Source organism: Merops nubicus, unplaced genomic scaffold (assembly GCF_000691845.1).
Source record: "Merops nubicus isolate BGI_N331 unplaced genomic scaffold, ASM69184v1 scaffold21261, whole genome shotgun sequence".
Taxonomy (NCBI): Eukaryota; Metazoa; Chordata; class Aves; order Coraciiformes; family Meropidae; genus Merops; species Merops nubicus.
This window is the reverse complement of record NW_008587900.1, coordinates 1,527-16,356: the sequence shown is the minus strand read 5'-3', so window position 1 is coordinate 16,356 and position 14,830 is coordinate 1,527. Positions and strand designations below refer to the sequence as shown.

At 39.2% G+C, this 14,830-nt stretch overlaps 1 protein-coding gene across 1 annotated transcript in view; it reads right to left on the bottom strand.

Moving 5' to 3' along the window:
* The window catches only part of LOC103781390 (protein unc-79 homolog), a 59,556-nt gene extending 45,889 nt beyond the window's left edge, over positions 1-13,667 (bottom strand). The window contains exons 1-6 of the mRNA XM_008949105.1: positions 13,278-13,667; positions 9,503-9,685; positions 8,535-8,697; positions 5,509-5,658; positions 2,794-4,017; positions 1,945-2,052 (exon numbers count right to left, since the gene is read on the bottom strand). Coding sequence (XP_008947353.1) covers positions 1,945-2,052; positions 2,794-4,017; positions 5,509-5,658; positions 8,535-8,697; positions 9,503-9,685; positions 13,278-13,667 — 2,218 coding nt within the window. The remainder of the gene's footprint in view (positions 1-1,944; positions 2,053-2,793; positions 4,018-5,508; positions 5,659-8,534; positions 8,698-9,502; positions 9,686-13,277) is intronic.
* Positions 13,668-14,830: the final 1,163 nt, after the last annotated feature.

Here is a 14,830-nt window from a genome sequence, read left to right as displayed (position 1 = left end):
CCTAAACTTGTTCTACTCAGTTTTTATGTAAGAGTTTCAAATTCAGAGAAAACAAATACAGGCCCTAAGTAATAATAAACACAATGATAACTTCAGTGGGATCTGCACATTGAAATTATTTTATTAGGTGAAGTATTTTAAGTTTTCCCTCATTATATCCCTTCAATGTATCAGAGTGCATCTAAACTCTATTTTTGGTCCAAGCACAAACTTCTCCAGTACTGCTGCAAAGCAGTCCTAGTATAACTGAACTTCTGGAACTGAACAAGACCAAGAAACCATTCCATATTTCACTTTTCAAAGTTATATTGCAGCTGCCTGTCACAGCAAATTAGGAGAAAATAGAATTTCCATAGTGTCCAGGGCAAGGATTTTAAATAGATGCTTTATCTCTTTATCAAGCATAGAATTTCCTGATGAAAGAACAGCAATTAATGTTAGAACTGACAAGACTGCTTGGAGTGCAGATGACTGTCAAAATATAGAAAATGATCTCTTTGAATTTTCTTAACAGCTTTTGTGATTGCAATTAAAAAAAAAAAAAATTCATGCATATTTCACATAGTTAGGCTATTATTAAGCAGGTTTGGATTTCCAGGGTTATTTACCTGATACCTCAAGGACAGCCATGATTTCAAATACTGATGTCAAGAAAACAAAAATGTCTAAAAACCAAAAACCTTGAGAGCTGCCAGCTTTTGAACAGTGATGGAACCAGACTAATTCCTTGTGGACCAGTATGTGACTATTCATGCTGATGACCAACTAGTGGCATACGTAGGGAAGTTTTCCTTGACCAGGTTTTCTAAAAGAAAGCTATCATAGAGAAGATCAGTAACCTTCATACAGTAGCTGGTGAGTCTTTCATAGGTTAGCTAGTGATCTAGTCAATCCTCCCTCCATTGCTGTGAAATTCTCTACTTGAGAACAGAAGTCCAAAGACAAAATCTTCCTGTCACAGTTAATGATTTATGCTTTCTGTGGCCAGGCATAGTGTACAAGTAATGTTATCTATTTGCACTGCAGAGGTGCCTCACGCTCACTGTCCTGATCAGGGGTTATTATGCAAAACACTGTAAAGACATGTAATAGAAGGTCAAAAATATTTCAGGTCTACATGGAGAAGAAACACAATGAAAGCACTCACATCCCTCTTGCAGCTGCAAACTAAGGCACACAGAAAGAAGAAAGCAGTATTTACAAAGGAATGTAGGCTCAATATCATATAGATACTATTCCTGATTTCGTATATTGGAATTTACAGGAATATCTATCACTCAGTGAAACCAGAGAGATAGAGGTCTTAACTAGCATTTGTTTAGCTGCTTTTTAGTTGCACAAACCATTCTTGATTTTGCTAGCGTCCTAAGATCCCCCCACCTTCCAACATTATCTACATCTGCTCTGTTAGGCCACGTGTCAATGTCTAATTAACCCAATCCAGTTCACTTTGCACTGAAATGGGTATGGAATTCTCAGATAAATAGTTACCACATTTCAGCAAGCAGCTGAGGAAGTGGCATTTCAAGGTATCTCACAAAAATTGCAAGAGATTGTTTTTCCTAAGGTACAAGAAATGTACTGGAGACCACAGTAATAGCCCTGCGGTGCTCTCATCCTCCGCTTCTGTGCGCTGACAGCTGACAATGCTTTCTCTCACTGGAAAATAAACATTCAGGTTTAGTGAAATACTGTCTTTAGCTGCTACCTACTCTAAATCAAGAAAACCACGTGTCAAATTTGCCAGGTCACAACAGAAAATCCTGCAGTCACTAACTGCTAAAATCCTGCTGACCAACAGAGATTTAACAGATCTAATGACAGCCAACACAGCTGTACTTCCAAGAATCAGTGAAACTCAGGGAAGGCATTTACTATACATTATGTGTCTGACACACAAATAGAGTAACTTGGATTTAATTCTCAAATCAGAGGTAAACTTACTTGATATGGAAGAGTGACTACTTGTCTCTGGGACACCTGCTTCAAGGGTCGGTGCAGACGATGACTCTCTTGGCATTTCTAGTGTTGAAAGTCCTTTGGCAGCAGGATCTGCACGTGAAAATTATGCTTAAATGCTCAGTATTTAGAAGCAAGAAATATTCTCCCTGAGTGGCTTTTTCACATCTTTTCAGCCATCCATTCATCATCTGGCATTCCCAGCAGTTTTAATAGGATTCAGTGTGTGTGTGTCGTAAGAACTTTTATGGAAGCACAGAAATCTACTGCTTAAAATCACTTTTTAAAGGAGATTTTCACCTATGCTCTTTAGAGCTCAGAACTAATAACTGCACATAGAGTTTGATTTTGATCCCACTCACAGAGTGATTAGAACCACCAATATGGAAATAAGGGAGGCACCACTGATGTAAAGTTAGTTTAAATGACAGCTTAGTATCTTTTAAAAGCCTGACCATCCACGCAGAAGAGAATCAGCATAGTACGGACTAGATTAGCAGGATTAAAGGCACAGAACTATGACAATTTTTCTGACGGCTCATATAAAGAGGCCATGGAGCTTCACTCCCTTACTTGGATATCAGAAGTAAAAATTTTGTCAATGAGCTCCACTTTCCTTTTCAAATGGGCCCTCACACATGCACGATACCTGTATGGTTAGTACAGGTCTTCTGAGAAACAAACACTTGAAAGCATTCAGCGAGCTCAGACGGCATCAGCTGCTATATATACACATCTCTCCCTACACTTACAGACACCTCTCCTTATACTGGTCTGTTAGTAAAACCTTCCTGCAGTAATAAGCCACCTGACTGGGTCAGCCATTGAGCTCACCTGCCTCCTTCTGCTCTCCCAGCTTGTCAAGGATGTTAAAGGAAATGTCCAGGTATTCTCTCTGAATAGCACTCACAGCAATCTTCCTCTGCTTCCTCTGGCGAGGAACAATTTGAATCTTAAATTCTGACTCCTCAGTCTCCTCTTCTTGTTTCTGCTCCATGTTTTGCTCATTGTCAGATTCTGTGTTGGTGTCAAGTCTACTACTTTCTGTTTGGTTTTCAGAATCTTCAGGGACTTTAATGAGGACTGTCTTTACATTTGGGCTTGGAATTGCTCCACTAGGTTTAATTTCCTCCATGCTGAGCTCAGAGTTATCATCAAGGGACATTTCTGGAAGGGCAAATGACTTCTGCAGCAGGTCCCTTTTCTGTTTCAGTGTTAGTGGGTTCCCACTGGACATGTCCTGAAGTCCTTCTGGCTTAACTGACTCTGAAGAGTTGTTTTGATCTTTGGGAGAGGTAGAAAGGAACTCCTCTATTCCTGCTGAAGCACTGTTGCTTGTATCCTTAGAACTAAAGTCTTTGGAGCAATCTTCAATGCTGAACTGGACGAGCGGAGTTGTGCTGAGGCTGAGTGCAGAGACATTGATAGGGCTTGAGGGAGATGATGCAGCAGTTTTGCCAGAGACCCCAGCATTCAGCTGGTTTGTTGTTTCTTCTTCTTCATCGCTCTCCACTATTCTAAGGGGCGGAAGTGGCTCAAAGACTAAAGAGTCACTGTCTGAAGTGGAGAGTACCGAATGCTTTTCAGGACCCGATGTTGAGTCAGAGGACAAATCTATCAGATCTAAATCTTCCTTAGGACCAGCAGGTTTCACTGGAGAGTCCACTTTCACTTCATACGTTTCCATGCAGTTTAGCCTAACTTCTGGTATGACAGGTCTTCTTGTTTCCTGGAAACTCTCTGTACGAGGAAGATGTTCTTGCGCCTCTACATGCTCAGCTTTAGTAGAAGAGTTCTGCCGCGAGCGCCCATAGTCGCTCTGCCTGTGCGTGGCATGGGCGGCAGGGACAGGAGGTCTGTCCAAGTCACAGCGGTCTATGCAGGACTTCCTGCGGTGCTCATCTAAGGCAAACAACAGGGAGTCTGCATTCCCTATATCAAGAGATTTTTGTTTTAGAGAGCGCAGTTTTTTTTTCTGAATGCTTTCTTCTCTCACACAGCGCAGAATGCTGTCTTGTAAGGCCCCCGTCTCTCTATATTCAGCCAGCTCTATTTCACCTGATTAAAACAGAGAGAGCTAATACTACCTCAGTTGGAGACTTCTGGCAGATATCTTCATCTTTAGATCACGGTTCAATGTGACTGGCATTTCAAATACAAACCCAGCATTAGTTAAAATTGTCTAGATTTTGTTTTAACTTCAGAGCCACATTACATAGATTTTTACAACCAACAACAACAAAAAAAAACTCTACTGTTGGGATGATAGGTTTTATCTGAATTCTATCCAAATTCAACTCATCCTGGACAGATCCACCCTGAAGATCAACCTTTAACCTTAGACATTGAAAAGAAGATGGCATAAGGAAGTAATTTATATAGACACTTGGGAGGACTGCATTGGGCATGAGAGATGACAGAAGAAATGATCTACACAGACCCCTCTGAAAAGGTTTCAAAATTATTTTGGACTATAGCATCGTGATCATCATTTGGACATCAGCAGATATTGGAGTACACCTACACCTTATTTACTGCAACAAAGTGAGCTTAAAATGGGTGCTTCTAATTTGAGAAACAAGGGTAGCAGTAGCAGTGGGAATGTGGCAGCACAAGTCTGAGATCAGACAGGTGTTGAGAGAATTTTTCCCCCAGTGATCCTAGACCCCAGCAGAGTCTAGAAACTACCACACTATATAGTCATAGCTCCCTGTCCTAGGGAGGAGTAAAAGTGAACAGTTATATCTGCTGATACAACTACTGCACTGGTATTTTGCTATGGGAACCCATTCACTGAAAACATCCTGAAAGCTTATCACTGTTGTTATTATGAATAACATATTTCCACATAAATCAGAATATTTGTGATAATTATTATCACCATATTTCAAAATGCTCCATGTATGAACCACCACACAAAAAAAAAAAAAAATTGAGAAAAGTTAAAGTAGATATTTGCTCGAGTCAGAATCATTCCCCTCCCGTGCAAACACCTAAAAGAAAAAAAGGCGTGTGGGTAGTGGCAGAAATCTCTTTAATTTTGGGGGCATATTCATTTTAGAAACCTAAATTTGTAAACAAAATCCTTCTTATTTTTTGAAACCAAAAGAGGACCCTTTTTACCAGTGGAAAACTGTAATATCTACAGCAGTGACAACAAGTTTGCTTAGCCTAAAGTCCAACTTCATTTAAAAAAAAAAAAAAAAAAAATCAATTCCTGGGAAAAAATAAATTTTAGCATAAATCTTCAGCCCAATAGTGGAAAAAAATAGCAGCAAATCCTCTTAAACATTTTTACATTCAAATGAGCTTAAAGTTTCAGAAAATAACTGCTGATTTTAGGTATTTTTCTTCTGAAGTGCCTACTTTAAGATTCCTGTAAGAGAATTCATTCAGAGAAATAAGGAGTACCTGCTCTCAAAAGTCAGACAGAATACTTGTATTCAAATTACCCACTGTAACAATCTCTACAAAGAAAGGTGGTCGCTTGAAACTAAGAGTAGGAAATTGTATTTTTGCATGAGTTTATACCAACAAAACAATTCATACTTCTCTGAGCATTCATCTCAACTGGTTGATATTTCACCATTTTGCTGCCACCAATTCTTTTCAGCCTTGCAAAGAAAGTTTGAGATTCTTTATTACAAGGTCCAGTTGGTGTATCATGAATATCAGATTCATCAAAAACACTATCTTCCTCTGCTGGAGAAAGAGAAAAAACTTTATTAGTCTTAAGAGAGTGCAATTCCTTGAATGAAAAGCTGTCTATGTAACAAAACCTCAGCTAGTTTCAATTAAACTTGAAGTTGAAAATGAAGAATCATCTGAAACTTGCAAGAAAATTTATATCCCAGGTATAACTTTACCATTCTTGTCACATCTTGAATTAAGGTCAGAAAGGAGAGAGATAAACGAAAAAAAAATGGGTTACAATGCAACAAAAGTATATCCAGCTTTTACTATTCTAAGCTGTTCTTTTCTACAGGTAATAATGCAGATTCTTTAGATGGAAGCAATGCAATAGATCTGAAGTTCTACAATGCTCAGTGAAAAATGCTAAATGGAAGAAGACTGAAATTAGTACAAAACCTGAAAGATCAGTAATAAACCAGCAAAACAGGGGAGTGAAGAAGGAAGAAATAGATAATCTTTGGAAGCTGGCAGCAATAAAAGCACACTAAGAGTACCTAAGAGTATGAATTATGAAATTATTCATCTAAGTAGCAACAGCAAAACATAATGCTCTAGATTAAGAGCTACTGGTTGAAAATGGCAGAGAGAAAGAAATATCCCAATGTCTTTATCCATCAAAAAATAACCACATCAACCTGCATGAAATGGCCATAAAAAAAATAAACAAAGGAAAAATCCGTATCTGTCATGTCTAGTGATTCATCTCCAAGGAGATAAGAAACACTACCGGGACGATAAAGAAACCAGAGCACTCAAGAGATGAAGTAGAAAAGCTTGCCCTGTTTATTCTAGTATGGAAACATGGAGAGGAAATGCATTTGGTATCTAGGAATGAAGAGGTAAATATGGCAAAGAGTTAGAATAGCCAAAAACTGAAGATTTAAACTGGACATTCATATCTTCAGCTTTGAAATTGCTGGAAAGTTTCTATTACACATGAAACTACAGACCTGCCACTTAAAAGCATCAGGAAGATCCTAATTGATATGATGGATCCAGAAAAAACTCGTTCAAAGCTGATAGTAAGAATTTCTGCAGGGACTGGGTTTAATAAGTTAGGAAATCACTTTTAACATCATGTCCTATGTACCTAACTTCTTCCCCTTGGTAACAAATGCGTCTTCTCAAAAGATTATATCATCAACTCTACAACAGTCTGTACACTTGCCATGATCCCCACAATCAACTGTGGCAGAAAAGTTAGGAAAAAAGCTTCAGTAATGGCAAAAAACATTTTTAGCATAGGGATTCTTGCTGCACAATAATGAAATCCTCATCTGCAGATCATCTAAACACCGCCTTTGATGATGACAGCAGCACATACACTATCTGAGAAAAGATTAAACAAGCCTCTTTAGAAAAAGTGGGAAAGGCTTCAACTTTCCAAGTCCCTGTGGAATTATATTGGCTGCTTCTTGCAGGTGGAAGAAAACTTTTCTACTATCTCTTCTTTCTGCAGCACTTCAGCAAAGGAGAAACAACCCTACAATTAAATCAGCATTTACACATTAAAATTTGTCCATTTATGGTCCTTTACCTCTGAGCAGCCCCAAGCCCTTCACAACAGCTTTAGAAAACAAGTAAATATTATTCCTCTTACTTTAAACACAGGGAAATAATGATGAAGGGAGACAAGGCCACCCAGGGAACCAACACTGGACATGAGACTGGAACTCCAGGTTTTCTAAACCTAACTTGGCATTTACTGTGAATAGCAAGCTAGGTACTTAGGCACCTTGCTTTATGTTAGAAATGTCTCAGTATCAATCCAGCAACTGAATACATTACAAATGTATTACTACTACCCTCAGCATTATTGAGTCATTATTAATTAAGTCAAATTAATTAAGGCATTAACAAAGACAAATTCATAATACATCCACAGTTATCTGAACCTTCTTAGCCCTCCTCTAGCAATACAAAATGTCCAAAGTGAGTGAGAATATAACGAATGCAATACAATATTTATATCCATTTTAAGTTTGCTTTAATTTGCTAGAGTTGAATAATAGAGCGTTCAGGTAAAATCTGGTGTCGTCATTCTGCTGGATGTCTTTTCATGAGCAACAAGCAACAAAAAAGGAAAAGGTACCACCATGTACAAAAAGAGTGCTGCCTGTATTCTTTGGAAGAAAAGTTTGCTGCATAGAGGGAAGACTGTTTGAGAAGGAGGATGCAGGCAGCAAACAAGCAGCTAAAAGGCAAGAACGTGTTCAACATTGTCCATAAATACTTGTCATATAATAAACTTCACAACTGTAAGAAATTCAGTGACACCATGTTATTTCAAGTCCCAGTCTCACACCAGTTCACACCACCACAGCACCTCTGCTACAGCTAGCAAGCACATACAGAGTTAACAATCTCAGGACTGAACCATTAATGCTCTTCCACCTTTAAACATCCTCATCACATACCTTGTCATGTAAACTAGTCAACTTCAGCTCCTTTTACAGAGAAAAGCAAACTCTAGGCTAATTTAATTGTTTTTTCTACATTAAATATTTGCTACTATGCCATGTTATTATACAGTATAAACAGAACACAGTGTGAGGCTGGTTGCACACTTTGTATGTGGGCACGATCAGCTAATATTGTCGCAGAAAAGGCCAAAGACTATCCAGGTATGGTGACTGAACTAATAAGTTTAAGATTCACTCCCTCCAAGAGATGTTAGACTGCTGTGCTATGCTTACCCTACAGAGAAATTGTGTATTTCTTTTACTACAGATGACTACAGCTAGTCAGGTAAGTCACACCTTGGACTCAGTTCTGAGCATTATGTTCTAAAATTCAGACCATATTTATCCAGTTCTACAACATCTGCAAGATTTAATGATAGTCATTGATTTAAATAATCTAAATGAGAGTGTTAAAAATACCTTTTTCCTTTTCACTGTATCGGCTTATGTTACTGTTGTCACTATACAAAGGACCAGCAGTTGCATGGGGCTTGCAGCTGTGATACTGAGCGTTGAGGGTATTGACTGTGATGTGGATTAGGTGAAGTACAATCTTGCTGATTTCACAGTCTCTGTAGGGGTACTGTGCAGTGAAAGAGAAAAAAGTTCAGCTTAAAAAATAACTCTTCTCCTTGGATAAACATTTAGGCAGTAAAACAGAAAAATGTCAAGAATATTGTCAGCTGGATGCCCCTTGCCTTCCTTTGATGATACATTTCTAAATACATCATGAAAAGCAGGACTGTTTTCAGCTTTGTACACAGATTTTTTTAAAAAAATTAAAGAAATCCCTATTAGTAACATTTAATATATTGTTTTCTTGACTTCTGTATGACAAAACCAACTATTAATAAGAATACAGTCATCAGAACTCTTCTCCAAATACTCTATTTCAATCAGCACCACATTGTCATTCATTTCTAGTGTCTTCACTTCCTTGTATGACCTACAGAACTGCTAGAAATCTGTTAAGCATATCAAAAGTATTCACAGCTCCATTTTAGTGCATAAACATGTTACATTTCAACAACACTTCCTAAAAAGCATCACTCAGCTATAGAATACATGCTGTTTAACTGACTTTCCCCATTTAAAGTAACTCATTTAAATCCTAAAATTATTTAAAACATTCTAAGTTACTTCAATGCTCTTCATTGGAACCTTGTATAGTTTTTTTTCCTATTTTCAAATCCATATTTTCCTTTCTCAGTTAACTATGTGAAAGACAATACAGACAACAGACATAATAGGTCAGTGGCACAGATGAAAGCCTAACTACTTCAGACACTGAAATTAACTGCAGCAAGTAGGCAAATCTTTTATCTGTAATAAGTTTCAAGTCGAGGTGTCAATTGTAATGTTGACAGCATCTTCTTAAGACCACTCACCTTATAGAGAATGACAAGCAAAGCTTTTAACCACATCTGCCGAATGTGAGGCTTGAGGGACCAGAGGGAGCAGCGAGGAGGCTGCTGAAAGTAATGCCTGAGCTGAGGACAGGTGCAATATTTCAACACCTGAACCACCAAGGGAAGAAGGTGTTTTCCCAGGTTGATGTTATAGTCCATTACCTCAAAAGAATATCAGCACAGGAGTTAGCTCACCACAATCAAACCCACTGATGCTGAAAAACAATATAACTAATACAATTGAGGTATTAGTTAAGTAAAAAGAAACAGACATTTTTAAAGGAAGTATCACAGTCATTTAGAAACCTTCTGCCAGCTTGCTATGTTCTCATTTTAGCTGGATAGGTAAAATGAAACAAAAGAGGTGTTCTGAAAGCCTTTAACCCTGCACAGTCTGAATTTCAACACACAATGGTAAGTTTATAAAAATATCATGTTAGGATAGCCTTGTACGTATAGCACAAGGTGATCACGCTTCAAACACAGAACCCACATTTAACAGGATGCAGCTGTAGGTTTTGAGAGGGGGGATGTTGTATTTTAGTTATTTGGGTGGTCATAATAACACTGCATTGCCACTTTTCATTATTTTCTCATCAGGCTTGCAACTTTGGCTGTTAAGGTGAAGCCCCATGTTCTGCAATCAAGTAATGAGACAAGAATCCCACTCTTCACTATAGCAAAGGTAAGACCATGTCTGCAACGTTACACAGAAATTCTAAGAATGCAAATCCTGAAGGATCCAAGAATATAGCTAATGAAAAATACTTTGCTCTAAATACAATGCTCATCAATTTTAAGTGCTGATGTCGCAGTAGACAGGTTGCTGTTATTAGTGCTAGTCGTAAGACTTGCCTCCATCATGGCCTCTGAAGAGCATCATAGCATCTGGAGCCCGTCTTAAAGGTTTGAATCCTGATGGTTAGGTGCACTGTGGCCATATATTTCCACTACTCTGATAAAACTGTGGTTTTGATTGAAACTGCATTGATATTTTTCATTCTCTTCCCATCACTTTTGCAACATTAGCTATTTTTATTTAAAATCACATGTCCTGAATCAGCAGCTAAAGTAGATAACAACAATGATCCACAAAGCCCTTGTCTCTGATGCTACCCTAAACTGGTTGACTCCCAGGAGGGTATAACAGCTGGCCAAGACCTTGGCCAACACACATCTTTGCAGTTTCAGTGGACTTAGTGCACTTTATCAGGAGCCCTGCACATCTAAACAGACACAAACATCCATTACATCCACATCACTCATTTCCTTCAGGTCTGTTTTTCTTTTTTGGTTTTGTTTTTATTAGAATAAGGGCCTGAGTCTAATTTAGAAACACAGAACTCATCCCTCAAGCTCCCTCCTGAACAAGCTGACTAGAAGTTTCCCCTGTAAAATTCTCCAGTTAGATGAGCAGCTGTCTCAAATTTTGTGCTGCACGCACAGTCCTAAACAGATGAATCCCACGTCTATCCATGTAGGGTTAGCCTGTCCAATAGATGATACATAATCACCAAATATGGACCTGCCATGCAACGCCTTGGCCCCTCAGGGTGGGGTGCAATTACATAGCATGGTTAGGAAAAAACGTCATCCATACAAGGCAGTCAGAGCCTGGTCTTAACACAGCACATATTGTAATGCAGGCATGCCTTAAGCTGAGCAGGCCCTTTTTTAAGTTGTAACAGGAAGATCTGGAATATGTGATGTTGCAAATGCTGAGCAGAGCCCAGCCTGGGATGCTGAGCAGAGCCCAGCCCTGGTAGCTTCCCCACTCTGACAGGCTTGTACAACATTGCCACCATGTGGGGCAACACTGCAGTGACTGCAAGCACTAAAGCCTGGGCACTTCTGCTGCTATCAAGAGAAAAAGGCACTTTATGCTTTCAATAATTTGAAATACTCAGATTTTACGATGCAAAATGCTAAGAGACTTGATTATTTTTTCTTGAACTGAGCATTCCAACCAAGCTTGGAATCAAAATCAACAAACCAGCAAGTCAGCACAAGCCCAATCTTTGTGGAGCTGATTGGGGAAGGCAAATATTTATGACTAGGGAAGGAAGTGTAACTGGAATAGATCTCTTAAGAGCTCCATGCTGAGTTTTCACTCTGTAAATGCATCTTTGGATTGCAAGAAGCATCTCTTGCAGTAAAGGTGATTCCCAAAAAAATGCAGTCCTACAGCCAAGAAAAAAAAAAAATCCTCCTCAAAATATGAAGTTTTTATGTCTGTCACATGGAGGAAAATCCTGGCCTACTTAAGCTTGGAAACTCCGCTTGGCATCAGGGGAGCCAGGATTCAACCATGAAGCTTTTCAAACATAAATGGCAAATTCAGCTATCATGAGACATTTTAAAAAAGAAAAGGAAAGGCAGGGGGCTGATATTTAGAGCTGCATTAAGTAGTACTTCTGCAAATTGGCTCAATTACGGGAATCCAAACTTGGGAGGCACACAGAAGAATGTGGAAGATACTGTCCTGTGATCTAAGCTGCCACTTACAGACTCTCAACATAACAGTAATAGGCCTGAATCTCCTTTCACATGCTTCAGCTTAGAAGTTGTACAAATGAAAACTAATTAACACAAGACTATGTGCTCCAAGACAGTGGATCAGCATGTGTTTGCAACTACCCACCTGGCATTAGAATGTTCTATTTTGCCTGCTGAACTACAGATACCTGAATCCCTGTGACTGTGGAAGTTTATCCAAGTGTCTACATTACGACTGACCTCGAATCACTTATTGCAATGTATGAACCAGAAAATCCTGGTAAGTATTCAGATACAGAAGAGGTCAGGATAGCTCTGAGCAGTTTTTGAGGGTTATAGCAGGCATTTTAAGAGCTGGGGCAGGGGGAGATCTGAAATCACAGTCCTCTCTCTCCCCCAGGGTAATCCTTCACAAGGGACTGGGTTGAGGAAAAAGTGTGGAAGTGATGATGATGTTTCATTGCAAGTAAGAATACTCTGCAAGTGTGAAACGTTTTTCAGCCTCGCATCACCAGCTTAGCTCTTACTAAGAACTAGCTGAACCTTAGAAGAGCTTTGTGAGGGAGGAAATTACAGTCCTCCTTACAAGATGGAAAAAAAAAGGCACAAGGCAAGGATGTACTCAGTCATTTATCACAGAATATAGGCCTAAGTTCATCCTAGTAGCACCACTCCCTAGGAAAAGGGGAATAAAAAGTCCTGTTACACTCTAAGGAAGAAGGAAAATGAATCTCCTGAACAATGTTGAAGAGTTTACAGACCATTCACGCAGGGAAACAAGCAAGAGCCCATGGGTCCCAGGTCTTCCTGAATGGGAAAGGAGGAAATGATATGTAAGGCACTCAAAGGCTTAAGACAGAGGGCAAAGAGTTTTGGAGCAGGCTCAAATTTTTCATGCAGAAGTAGTATTTGCATGCCTCTATGCACCCAGAACCATTCCCCTATGCCAGTGATGCAGCACGTTTCGTGTACTAGCAAGAAGTTACAAACTAGCATACCTCTATCTATGTACTTTTTAACTACAAAGCGAAAACCTATAGAAGACACTTGGTGAGGCTACCGGGAGTCTTCTGAAAATAAAGAACAAGCAGCCATCCTTGTTCTCAAATTCTTTCATCAACTGAAGAGATGTTAAAGAGTTTTAAGTAAGATTACCACGCTTGGTCGTTATTTTGGTACAAAAAAGGCTGCGCTACTGCCACCTCAACAACAGGCCATGAGAAACAGCTGCAAAAAAGTAGTAAGTGTCTGCACCTACTTGTGGTATTCCAGCAATAAAGGCATTAAAGCAGGTTGAAACACGCATTTTTTGTGGTGCAATCATGAAGCATCCCTCCTGCTGGTCATAGCCGAGCAGGACGTAGAGGTGGCGCTTGACTGTGTTGAAGGCCTTAGCGCTGCTGATGTCTGACTCTGCGCTGCTCTCGTCCTTCGCCATGAACTTCATCAGCACTGTGATGAGCTGGTGGACAGTCTGGTGATCGATGCCAGCGTCCTCCGGCAGCAGGTCTTTTATTGTATTATCATTCTCTGGGGAGGGCTGTCCTATTGGCACAAGAGAGACACTGCTGTCAGACACCGGATAAGACAGCGGCAGAGTAAGAATGAGAACGGGTTGCAGAACACACCAGAATTTTCCAGAGTTCATTGCTCCATTTCTGCCCAACAACACACGGTGAAATCACAGGAGATAGGGCTGCATTTCTGAGGGCATTGTTCCTCTGCTGCCTCAGGATCAACAGCACAGTAACACTTACTGTGTGCACTGAACTCTATTTCTCAGCTTTCCAATGTTTAACGGGGCTGCTTATCTTCCCACCCCAGTTCATTCCTGCCAAATAGAGTGTTACTATTCCTTCACATCTATGCACTAAAGGAGAATCAAATTTCACTGCCATCCAAGCCTCATCTGGCATAGTTTTCAGTCCTTCTTCAGCAAACACCAGTGGAGGACGTACAAAACGGCAAAGGTAGGAGGTGGTGGAAACTCTACCAAATAATGATTAAACAAAGAATGAAGACTTCCCCTTTTAGCGTCTAGTCCATACTTCTCTCAAATAACTTGGGCCAAAACATAGACACTGTAATTTATAAGGTTTTGGGATGCTATGCATTATATCAAAACTTAATGACCTTTTACCCAAAGAAGTCTACGACTTGGCTTATAAACACTGAATGAAAACAATCCATCAGTAAAATTTTGCATTGGAGTATGACCATGTGAAAGACAGGAGACTGCTTAGAAAATGCAAAGAAGCTTGGGTGCTGGCTGTCACTATGCAAGCAAAACAGACACACTACAAATAACAGTTGCCCACTTGGCAAGTATTTTCATACTTCAATCTTTTTCTTATTTTTTTTTTAATACAGTATTTCCTATTACTTTCAAGACCATTTATCATTACTAGAATTCTCTAGGAATTGCCTTTGGAGTTACCAGCTTCCATTGCAGCATATGTGTAAGGCCTTTTTTTGGTGCCTAGAAGTTCCTAAAGACCTATGTCATACTAACACAAGGAATAGGATTCATGAAAAGCAGAAGCGATTTCACACATCAGTACATCAGATTTCTTTTTTATTAAATATATCAGATTTTTTTAATTAAATAACTGTGAATAAATGCAGAGCTCCAGCACAGTAAAGCATATCATTCCAACATGTTCTGTTTTAAAACAGTAACTTAAGTGCTTAAAAAAAAATATTTCCACTAGGATAAATCAACAGAACAGAAAATATTCTTTTCACAGCATCAAAATGAGGTGACACTTGAAAATCAAGTTTTTATTACACTATTGATTTTACTTTGTTCAT